We start from the raw sequence: 12572 nt of genomic DNA, 5'->3' as shown, positions 1-12572 counted from the left end.
ATATCATACATATCTATGCAATGTGCCAGATCCAAAGCTATTAGATGCGGGACATAAAACTTTACAGTTCTCCATTTATTGAAATTATTTCTCTCTTGAACTCTGCAGTAGAATGCATATAAAAAGTAGCTTGTTTGTGTTTTTGAGAACAGCAACCCTGCTGAGATTTTGATAAGCATATGATAAAATGTGCTAGCTATTTTGAAAAAATAAATACTTTTTTTTTTATGTGCCTTTGTACCTAATGGTTCTGGGTTGATTTTTCTGGTAATTAATCATTCTAGGATATCAGATACCCACCCATATTCATTAATATTGCATCAGCAGTCTTAATATGCTTTAAAATATATTAATTTCAGAACTCTTCCTTTTGCAAATGTTAATGGCAGATGTTAGAGAAAGGGGTGTTTTAAGGTGCTGAGTGCCATTTAATTTTATATCAACATAGTCTAGAGAAAAAAGAATTGACAGGTCAAATTTTAATAATTGTCTCTCTTCATACTGCTCCAGGGATATGAGCCTCACTATAGTAGTCAAGTGAGGTGATTCCCCCCTTCCCCCCCCCCTTAGGGGACACCACTATCAAAGACAAGCAAGATACTCATAAGTCACTCACATTCCTATTTTCTGAGCTTTCAAAATAGTCTGTTTAAAAATTCTCAAAGAGAGTCTTAAACTCAAGTGGTCATAAAAAAAAAAATCATTGTGTGTCTTCTTAACGATCCTTGAAGAGGTGATTGTTGTCTTTGTGAGTTTGGTAAGAAAGTTTCCTAAGCAATGCCAGATAACTAATTAATTCACCAATTAATATAAATATTTGATGTTCAAATAGCTTCTTATACTAGTAACCAGTTTTAGAAAGGTCACTTGATTCTATATTGGTACATAAAACATATTACTACTCACACAGTAATGGTATTGTAAGTTATTATTTTAGATGATTGTATTTAGATGCAAAACATTTGCCAAAGAACATCACAAGAGAAGCTTTTGCATCTTAAGAATTTAGGGAATAAACAAACAGGTTTTCACCTTTAAATTGAAACATAAGGTTAGAAGTAACCAAAAAATTTCACCAGTATACATATTTCCTTAAAGTTAAACAAATGAAGACTTTAGACTTTATAAAACAAATCAGTGTCACAAAGCATATTTCCAGAAATCTTTGTGAGTTTAAAACTGAGGTTTTTCTCCTGGGAAACAGGAGGCACGGGAGAGGGGAGACGGGAGAGGGAAGGGATAACCAAAGACTCCTGAGTCAGCATTTATTGCCTTGAAAAACCAGGTATCACACATCATTTTGCTTTCACATTGTAGAAAATAATATATTCACATCCCTTAACAAGGCGGTGGTAAACTGCTTTTTGAGAAGACATTCCTATGGTAGTTTGCCTTTTAACCAAACAGTTCCCCAGATTACAGTCTAGATTAATAGATTCTCACCCATCATACTTCAGGAACCACTGAGGTCATCCTCTCTGTCCTCCTGTATAACATAGGCCATAGAATGTCCCAAAAATAATTCCTGGAGCATATCTTCTAGAAAAAACATCTGATCTTGATTTGAAAATTGTTAGTAATGGAGAATCCACCATGATCCTTGGTAAATTGTTCAAATAGTTAATTACCCTTGTTGTCAAAAATTTAACACTTATTTCCAGCCTGAATTTGTCTAGCTTCAACTTCCAGCCATTGGATGGTGTTATACCTTTCTCTGCTAGACTGAAGAGCCCTTCTTTTTAATTTTATAACATTCTAGTTTTTTTAATCAGAATGTTGTGCAGTCAAATGCTTTTCAGAAGTCTAAGTATATTACATCAACATTATTGCCTTTATTAACCAAACTTGTATTGTCGTCAAAAAAACATATCAGGATAGTTTGACAGGATCTATTTTCCATAAATCCAGGCTGATTTGTACTTATTACATTATCTTGTCTGGGATCGACGTCAGCCTGACAGACAGGCCTATGATTACCTGGGTCATCCCATTTAGCCTTTTTAAAAACTGGCATAACATTAGCTTTCTTCCAGTCTTGTGGGACTTCCCTAGTGCTCCATGACTCACTAAAAATCAATATTAATTGTCCAGCGAGTGCCTCAGCCTGCTCCTTAAAACTCTTGGATGCAAGTTCACTGGCCCTGCTGTTTTAAAAATGTATAACTTTAGTAGCTTCAGTTTAACATCGTACAGTAGATTCACCTACAATTCTCAGTTAAAACTCCTACCACATAGTCTATGCATGGGACAAATAGCAATAACTAACATTTAGATATATCTTTCTAACATAATATAAAATTCAAGCTATATAGAATATTAAAGCAAAATAGACATTATAAAGCTGCATTCCAGAGTCTGTGCAATTGGACCTAGAAATGATATGTACAGGTTTATGGCCAAGAAAGGGGCATTCTCCTGGATGCTTTTTGTGCCTCTCATTTTTGAGAGAAAACAGATTTCCTAAGAGTTTTTTTAATTAGTTCAAATATTTTATTTCATAAAGTAAGCAACTATAAATATAAGCATGTATGCTATTGTTTTCCAAGCATTGTATGCATAAAAATAATTGTAAATATGTTCTAAAATTCAGTAAAGGCAAAGACAGGTTTGTAATAATCAAAATGATATGTTATTATAATTACCATCATTATCATTTTTGCATCAATTTGGAGGTCTGTCCCCCCACAGGTGTTCAAGAGTAGGTTTAGTGATTGATTTATACATACATATTTATTTTCTCTTTTTTTATTTCAAATGTTGTTCAGTGTACATTGACTTTACACTGGAGGCTGCAAACAGCTGAATTAGTAGCATGGTCAATTTTTTATTATGGATTTGTTTACAGTACATACACCGCTTACAGGAATCATTTTTAAAAAAGGCAGACAAAATGGAAATTATTTATTAAAACATTCTCCTGGGTTATGAATAATTGGAACATAATTACACTAATGGCCATTTATAGCATATATTTAACTTCCAAATGGTTAGCAGAATGTCTTATTCTAGCAGTTAAAGTAACTGTTGCCTCAAGGTTTGAATGTTTTCAACAATTGTTGTTGTTTTTTTCATGGTATTAAATCTTTCCACTTGTATTTATTATTCTTAGAACTTTTTTTTAATAAAAGGAACCATAAACCTATCTCATACATATCAATTGTATTTTCAGTTTTTGCATTCTAGAAAAGAGCTTATGATACAAAATATGGTATATCCATATGGACAGTTTTGCTGACATGGAATTAGTGGTAGCTTGCCTCTTGGGTAGACCCATTGATTTCAGTTAATTAAAAGATTCTATTCACTCAGCATGAGTAGGGTATCATAATCTGGCCCATATTGTTCTGTTTTAAGTCTTTCTCTCTCAAATATTATTTGACAGCATTGAGAACAAGATGGCAGATCTCAGTGGTTTTATCCTGTAGTGAGTTTCTTTTGCAATAAATTCCAAGACTCCAGATAATAAAAGCAAAATCTGCTATTATAGCAATAAAACTGAAAAGGTACTGACAGCTGTGATTATGGATGTGTGTTTAGTATAATTGGTTGTCAGGTAAAAATAGGAAACAATAATTTCACCTTTCCTGGATGTACCATAAATGTATCCAAAATATCTGACAGTTACCAACATTAGTACAGTACTTCATACTCATATTAGTTTATAAAAAGGAAACGTCTTCCAGAGACCAAATGTCTAATAGCAAAGTACTGCATTCATTACAGTGAAAAAGAGAACATGCATTCAAGCTTACCCTAACTTTGCTCCTTGGTGTAGTAGCACAGAAAGAGACACCATCAAGAAATATTGAGCAGCACTCGGGGGGCGGGGAACAGAAGAGAAAGAGTTTGGAACAAAAACAGAATCCGACCAGTCTTTGCAGAAGAACCAGTTTTGAGGATGTCCACAGGATTTGGCCCAAAATGTATAAATATTTTCAAAGATGCTTTACTGCACCAAGCAAAACTTACTGATGTTTCCCTTTTTCTGCCATGGCCTGATAGCTTTATGATAGTCTTGATATGAACTTATCCTGAGTAGGATAGGATTGCCATATCCTTTGAGAGTCCCCATAGATTTTTGCTTCCCATTACTGGTGATTAGTAACCTCCTGCCATCATTTTTCAGACGCTCAGTTGTCTAACTTTTATTTACTATTTCAGGCAATCTACTCGGTTCTAATGTTTTCCACTGCCAACTGGCTGCCCAATGGTCCAGTGTCTTAGGAAGAAACAATAATGCCAGAAAATGGAGGAAAAGGGAACACAGTCTCCAAGGGAGACCTACTCTTGAGCCCCAAACAAAATCTGTCACTTCATACGATGAATAAATTATAGATCTAAAACCCATTAAAATATATATACATTCAATGTATATGTAAAGTGCTGATCACCACCTTTCACATTCAGCCAATAAATAAATAAATCAGATGTTTCAAAGAGAAGGAAATGTGGTTTTTTAGCTTTAGTTTTCAGTGAAGCACACTTTTAAATGGAAAACCTGTGAAAGCAAGAACAGTAGCACCTGCTGCTTGTCTGGTTTTTGTCATTTTAACTTCCAGTCATCTCAGTTTAAACCTATAGTGAGCTCATCTAGAGATGCAAACTAAAAGGTACTGGAAAAAACGCATCTTTAAAAATAGGCCTTTCTTGTTCATTGTAAGTAGTTAGAATGAAACCTCTGGGATATATTAATGTTTTCCCTGCAGTCAGGAATTACTGAAGTTTAAGCAACCTACATGTGTGAAGAAAGTGTATTTTAGAATGACTGGAGTAAAATAGTTATCTTGGTTTTCTCAGCTAGAGGTCAGTAGCTTACTATATCTCTTATGGCAAGGCCACTTATACCAAGCATGAGCAGATTTAATTTTTTTTTAAATCATATTCTGAATGTGATTTTTAAATTGCCTCCCATGCTGTAGATAACCTAGAGGCAATTGTAATGTCAAATGGAGGTCTAAAGGTTGCATTTTTCTTGATAATATGGAAAGGGCCACAATTTAAAGGAGCCTCAGTTCAGCTTTGAAATTTACATCCAGAATTTGGCACCGTCAATCCTGATCAGAAATTGCAGGAACAATTAGTTGCGGACAGAGATTACAATATTTAAATGTAGGCCCGATTTGTGGGCAAATCAGGTAGTTAGCAATATAAATGGTATAATTTACACTTCTAGTCAATCTCCTTAGCAACTGATTGCACAGGCTAATTGCAAGTGTGAAATGAGATGCTATTATATTTTTTTTTAAATTGGCCTGTTTTCTGTAATAATTTTGCTTAATTTTCTTTTGTCAAATGTATAATTATTTTAATACTCTACTTATATTTATAGATTTATCACATTATCTTTGTGCATAAAATACAAGTTATGGACACATTTTAACAATATTTTACACATTTTCAAATGTAGTACTTGATTTGCTTATGTATAGTATAATAGTTAATACCAAAGTTAATACCAAAGTTGTGAGAATATAGGAGAACTTTTCAAGCACTCTGGTTTTCGTTTTTCAAAATTCTCCAGGTTTAAAAGTCTAGTGCATTGTTGATTAGTGATAACAGCAAATGTAAAGCAAAGTTTTTAAAAAAACATTTATTTGCATTTGGCATGTGGTATGGAAAGGGGTATTGTATATTATTAAGCACCAGGTAGTTTTATCCCCAAAATTACTAAAAATATTTAGTCTAGAGAAACAAGAAATGGTATCCCACTCTTACTAATTATGCTTCTTATTGACAGTTCAGGGATGCAACTCCTGCTGTTGTAACTTAAGATATTAACAGTTTCTACTGTTAATCACTAAATGGTCAGATCACATATTCATGGAGAGCAGATGGGGGATAAACATTGATAATCATAGAAATGATGAGATTTAATTTATTTAAGATTCTTATTATTTGCTAATTGGCTTGTTTTAAGACAACTTCTTACCCGACTACTTCTAATTAACTGTTTTTAAACACTCTGATTCCCTAGGATTTAGTTAAGATTGCTTATTTTACCCATTGATAAATTGTTTCACGTTATCAATGATAACCTGGCAGAATCCACCTGTAAACAAAATTATTTTGCTCACCCATGAACAGTTTCTATTTTCCTATGAGACATCAAGTCTGGGCTCATAATAATTTGGGGAAATAAAACGTTGGTCTCAATTTACCAAGAGAAAAGGGCCCCAACATTTAGTCACAGGGGTTTTTACATACCTTCGTGGAGATTGCAATTAAAACCAAGCAAAATAATCACAATTATTAACCGTGGCTATTTTATTATTAAAGAAAGAAAAATACAGCATTAAACAAAACAACACAAATAACAAACTGGTTACTTCTGACAGTGTCTTAGTGTGCTTCTTTTGGAGAACTTTAAACAAAGATTACACTTTTGAGAGTTAACCCAGTCTTTGGTGGGGCACTTTTCTCAATGTAAGCTGAGACCAAGGTCTTATTTCCTAAAATTATTATGGGTCCAAATTTGATATAAATTTCAATAGTCCAATAAACTCATTCCAAGAGTTTTCAAACCTAATCCCTTGGTAGTGCTTTTGGCTACTTCCATCTCACTATGAAGAAGTCTTGGTTGTCATCTGGGCTAGAAGGTTGCCTTTTATTGTTGCTGCTGTGTGTCTGTTCTCTTCTTTGTCTTCTTAGCTGTTTCTGGCAGCTTGCTTGTAGAGATGCACAGGATGAGTTGAGGAGTGCTTGAACAGGATAGCAGAGAGTGGGAGTGATGGATGCTCACTTCAGAATTTTATACTCTTCTGCTTCCTATTTTCATGAAATTTCAGTCTTGTTTATATTCATAGTTGATTGCTGTAATCCTTTCACTGGCTCCATTCCTTCATGGGTTGTTTTTGATGACACCTTCAGGTCCTGAATATTCAGTATACTTCATGAATGTGCCACACACTTCTTACTGCCTTTGTTCTCTTGTGGCTGGAAAGCCTCAGATAATCTTTAACGTTATAGTCTTAAAAATTGATTTTATTCAGTCCATTTTCTGAAATATTTCTTCAGTTTTATTAGGGTTTAACAGGAAATGAAATTCCACTTTTAAAAATTCCAAATACTCTTGCTCTTTGTATAAAAGTTTTTAGTTAAAATAGTCTTTTGAAATTAAATAATTAGCTTAAATAGTTATTAAAAAAGTTGATGATTCTTCATAATTTTGGAAAGTGATTCTTTTTGTCTTCCTCAGTTGGGTAAGGGGGTTGCTTATGTATTAATTAATTAATTCCCCATTCAGTTTATGTCCATCACTGGCAATCTTATTGTGCCACCAAAACCTTTGGCATCCATGTGGTTGCCGGACGTGTAGTCGCATTCCTTGGAGTGACTTCAGAATTTGTTGGTCTTCTATTCTAATATGTCCATACCAAGAAAAACACTGAAACTGAACCAGTGCTGGGTTCAGCTTTAAATATCTTCATTTCCGATCTTGTTCTGCCACTTGATATGGAGCAGCTTATGAAGATGATGAGAATCAAAAACATCAATCCATTGTTCTTTAGCCTTCCTCAGCATCCACATTTCACTTCAGTACAATAGAGTTCATATAAGCATAGTTCTCTAGATCTGCAGTTTCATAGCAAGTGTGATGTCACAGTGACCTGACAGAGGCCATTGAAGGATCTGAAACCATGGCAGCAGCAGGTGCTATACAAGTGTCCACATCTTTCAAGCATCCTCCATTATTGTCTATGATGCTTCCCAAATATTTGACAGTTGCCACCTACTCAGTGTCCTGTGCAGACAGGTTAATACTGAGCTCGTTGTAATCTGGAGCTGGAGGCTGCTTCATGGTAATGGCCAGGAGTTTATTTTTATCTGGATTAATAAGCAGACCAAAGAGCTTCTTGCCTGACCAGATTGGTGAATCGCTGAAGCTGATGGCCAAACAGCCAGCAATGTCATCAATGTATTTGAGATCTTGAAGTAGAATGGCATTCAGCTCAACACCACAGGCAGCTGCTCCTCAATTTATCCATCAATCAATCAGTGCAATACTGAACAATGATGGTAACAGAAGACAGCCTTGTCAAACTCCTGTGGAGATAGGAAACCACACCATGGATCTGCTATTGACTCAAGCACAGCTCTCTGTTCCATTATAGTGCTCATCTATCAATTATTCTATGAACCTAGGGATTCTGATCCCACAAAGTTGCTCAATGCATTGAATCAGAGGCCACAAGGAAGTCTATGAAAAGTGTTGCACACGCTTTCTACATTCAGTTGTCTGTGTCGGTGCAAAGCCCTAGTCAGCAGTAGAACAACCAACTCTAAAGCTGCACTGAGTATCCTGACCTTTGCTTCAAAGTGCATCATTGATTCAAGATATTAACACTGAAGTGAAGACTTTCTCTGTGACCAGCAACACAGTAATACCTCAATAGTTGCTATATTCAGCCTTATCACCCTTTTTTAACAGAGGCAGAATATCCTCCTCCTCCCAGTCATTGGGGATTATATTAGTGCTCCAGATGGCCTGGAAGAGCCATGTTTCAATAATACTCTCATCTGCCTTCAACAGCTCATGGGTAATGTTACAAACCCCTGGTGCCTACCTAGACTTCAGCTAATGGACTGCAATCCAGATCTTTTCGTTGTTGAAGGAAGGTGGCACTACCACAACTTTCTGCCACTCTTCAAATGGAAGAGGGACTGCAGACAAAGAACAATTGAGAAGTGTCTTGAAATGATCTTCCTATCAATGTAACTGATCCTGCAGACTGGCTGAGGCTGCCCAGATGCTTTACTAGAGAAGCTGGTGCCACCTTCCCCTGAAAACACTGTGGGGTGCCAACGATGGACATAAACTGAATATGCAGCCAGACCACCTAGGCATCTTCCCCAAAGCCTGATCCAGGTGGTGGTCTGTCTGCAAGGAGGATACATCCCTGTGGGATTTGCCAGGATGATGATGGTAAATCCCCATTAATATAAATATTCTATATTTAAATGGCTTCTTATATTAGTAATTAGTTTAGCAAGGTCATTAGATATCAGGTTAGTACTTAAATCATTTTACTATTTATATAGCAATGATATTAGAATATTACATTACAAGCTTTGAATTTAGCTAACACATCTGCAATTATGCATTTCAGAAGGGTTTGCCATCTCAAGATTTAAAAAATAAACAAGGTTTTCTACAAAAAAAAATTCAAGTATAAACTTTTTTGTAGGGTTTCGAGGATGTTGATTTTAGAGTGATTACAAAAGAATCCACTTTACTGCCTAGTGAATGGTTCTGATAACACATCCCTATGCATTTCTCTCTTTCTCTCTATCTTTAAACATCCTCTTGAAATCAGGACCTAGCTATTTTGCAGATCTGTTGTATAAGACATACCAGCTGATGTTTTAGACAAGAGATGTATCCTGTTATGTGATAAGACAATCTGGTTGGTTGGTTTGTCTTCTGACCCAACACTTCTTAGAATTATGACTGACTCTCATTCCAGATAAGACAGTGGTGACGATAGTTGTTTGTTTTGAAGTATCTAGAGAATATTGTGGGGATGATGTCTAGCCAACGTGATGGGGTTTGCCCATCTCTTCTCAGTTTTGGGGTATTCATGGATCTTTGATTACTTCAGATTAATTGGATGCCAAAAGTGCATCTTCATCAGTGTTGAAGAGGATGATTATTACTATTTCTTGCTACAGCTATCTATGCCTTTGTCACCTCCAGAATGGATTGTTGTAAGCGCTTGCCTGGAGGTTAACCTTGAATACAGCTCAGACACTACAGCTTGTGCAGAATAAAACTGCCCTGTTGGCCTCAGGGAACTTATTGTATCCGTTCAAAACTCCAGTATCCTTTAATTTAGTTCCAGGTGTAAATCAAAATGTTGGCCTTGCTCTTTAAAACTACAGGCCAAATACTCATCTGGTGAAAATTGATGTAGCTCAATTGTTTTCAATAGAGCTATGCCAATTCCACAAGATGAGTATCTGGCCCTATAAATTTTAGGTCATAGCTTCACCACCATATAGTTCATGTCCTGCCTTCCTACAAAATGGCTTTTGTCCTCACACACTGTGATGACAATTGAGAAGAAATTATGTGCTTATGTTGACAGTATCCACACTTGAATCTGAGTGGGTATTTTCCCAGGGAAATCAGGGCTTTGAAATGTTGTAATAATCCCAATTTCTGAAGATTACTTTTGACTTTGAACCTGCCAGTTTGAACAATTCACAAACTCCATTCAAAGGAGTAAATTCCCATCAAGTGGCATCACTAGCCATTTCTGGATAAAAATACTACATGATTGCCTTTCTGTGTTTTTCCTATTTGGAAATTATTATCTCCCTTGAACCCATTACAAATATGATAAAAATAAAGGACACATAATAATTTTTCCAGCCATGAAAGTTGCTTTTGTGTGTGTGTGCGCACGTGAGAGAGACAGAGAGATACATACATAGAAATACATATGTTTGCATGTGTCTGTATTCTGAAATGCATATACTTACATTAATCTAAACCTTAAAAATACAAACAACAAAAACAAACAACAGAATGGAAATTGAAAAAAGAGGTTAGATTCATTGTAGGAGCCCATTATTTTTTCTGCTAGTATGGTATTCTTCACCAGAAAAGTTACGTTTTTGAGCCATCTACTGTTGGAAGGGCAAACGTCCTTATGGTCATCCCAATCTCTTCTGCCTACCATTTGTGGGCAACACATGCCATCTCCATGTAAAGATCCACACTCCACCTCACTCCTGACTCTAAGCCTGTTACTGGCATAGTGCTATAGGAGAAGCAGAAAGGAGGTGGCCAAGAGTGCAACCTTTATGAGCACTGTGAAGAATAAAGGAACCTAACACATGCTAATGTCAGGGAAAGAACTGCTTTTTCTCTCTGCATATGTACATATAGAGATCTATGTCTAGAGGGTAGATACATAAATGGAAATGAAGACCTATTGCCTGATCCAGCAGTGTGCCTCACCATCTTCCATTGGAGTCAACAGAATTAATACCCAGCTAGATGTCTGCCAATGATAGCACAGTTTGGTAGAGACGTTTAAAAAGACTTTCACTGTTTCCTACCTAGTCTTGTTCATTTCTCACTCTTTGTGACTAAAAGTGTTACTTTAAAAGAAAAAAAAGTAGCTTTTCAAATTTACAAATGCAGTGTCTGCTGAGTGTATCATCTTCAGTGAATTTGCAATATATAAATTAGATGCTTTAAACAGAAGGGAATGCAGCTTTCAAGCATTATTTTTCAATGCAGCATGCTTTTAAATAATAATAAAAAAAGGTTTGAAAGAAGGAACAGTATCCCTGCTGCCATTTTAACTGCTGCCAGTCAGCTGAGTTCTGAGCTACACTGACTCCAACTCTAAATAGGAGCAGCACCAAAATTTTCTTTTTAGCTAGATCTAATCCAAGCAGGGATGCATTTCCAATAGAGGGTCCATATCAGATATTTTGCTTGGCACGGAAATATTGCAATAGGCAATATATTAACAACAACATTGTTTTGGGGACTGATTGTCAATTTTTAGCCTTTCTTCTTCCCCCAGCATCATAGATATAATGGTGCCTAGAATTAAAAAAAAAAAAAAAAAAAAATCTTTATTTCTATGGCCAAGCCACCACTTTAATCTAATTTAGGTTTATACCTGACATGTTATCCATAAAGGTCTTCTGTGGGGAGTTAGAATCCATGCACACCTGTTCTTTCTGCACATTCACTGACACTCCACCACAAACATTCCCTCCAACTACAACTGCCTATTCAAAGGTTGCCTGAGGCTGATGTGCCCCATAAAACAGACACTAGCTCGGAGCTTGAGAATAAAGCATAAACAATTCACGATACATTATTTAGCTATAATTCAGTTTTTTCCAGTTTATTTTGTATTAAACATTTCTTCTAAATTATTAAGTTTTGTTATAAGGTATTTGTTTAGCTTTTAAAAATATGAGTCATCTTACATTGTCAGTATTTAGATTTGTTGTTTGTGCCATAAAAACATTGTTAACTCTATTGAAAATTTCAATAACTGCTGAAAGCAAGGCAACTTAATTGTATACCCCAGTTATGGATAAAGGGCACATTTTACAATAAAAAAACCAACATTTTATTGAAGCAGATCATCCCATGCTATATTTTCCAGGTTTTTAGTCTCATTTGAGTAGGCTCCAATTATAAAATAAGTTGTCATACTTAAAGTATCATACTGGACCTTTTTTGCATAATTTTAACAGCTGCTGTGCCCTGTTTTTCAGCTCTGAAGGGCGAGGATACACAGGAGCCAGATACACATTCAGTATACTCGCACATACTCTCTCACATAATTGCATGTGTCCTTGTTAGAGCAGCTGTCTTTCATGTTGTCATATTGTATGACGCTGTCAGATACGTTACGTTTAACAAAGGGCAAGTTCTGCTACTGTTACCCACACTAAGTAATACTTTATTCCATAAGGAGCCACACTGATCTCACTTGGACTACTTGTGGAGTAAACTACTCTTCAGCATGAGTAAAAGTGATAGAATCTGGATAAAAGAACATGAAAAGTTATTAAGTTAAGAAGCTTTTAAAAGTTCA

General features: G+C 35.7%; 1 protein-coding gene across 2 annotated transcripts in view; it reads left to right on the top strand.

The window, feature by feature from the left end:
- EDIL3 (EGF like repeats and discoidin domains 3) overlaps positions 1–12572 on the top strand; it is a 434555-nt gene that overhangs the window by 412239 nt on the left and 9744 nt on the right. Inside the window, exon 11 of one of the 2 annotated variants that reach the window (XM_024216234.1) lies at positions 4162–4255. The exons of the other annotated variant lie outside the window; for it this stretch is intronic. Coding sequence (XP_024072002.1) covers positions 4162–4224 — 63 coding nt within the window. The 3' untranslated portion in view covers positions 4225–4255. Of the gene's footprint in view, positions 1–4161; positions 4256–12572 lie in introns of those variants that run through there. 2 annotated transcript variants of the gene reach the window in all.

The sequence above is a fragment of the Terrapene carolina genome, unplaced genomic scaffold (assembly GCF_002925995.2).
Source record: "Terrapene carolina triunguis isolate 2854851 unplaced genomic scaffold, T_m_triunguis-2.0 Scaffold69, whole genome shotgun sequence".
In the NCBI taxonomy this organism is placed as follows: Eukaryota; Metazoa; Chordata; order Testudines; family Emydidae; genus Terrapene; species Terrapene triunguis.
Note: the sequence above shows the minus strand (reverse complement) of the source record. Positions and strands in the feature narration are given on the sequence as shown.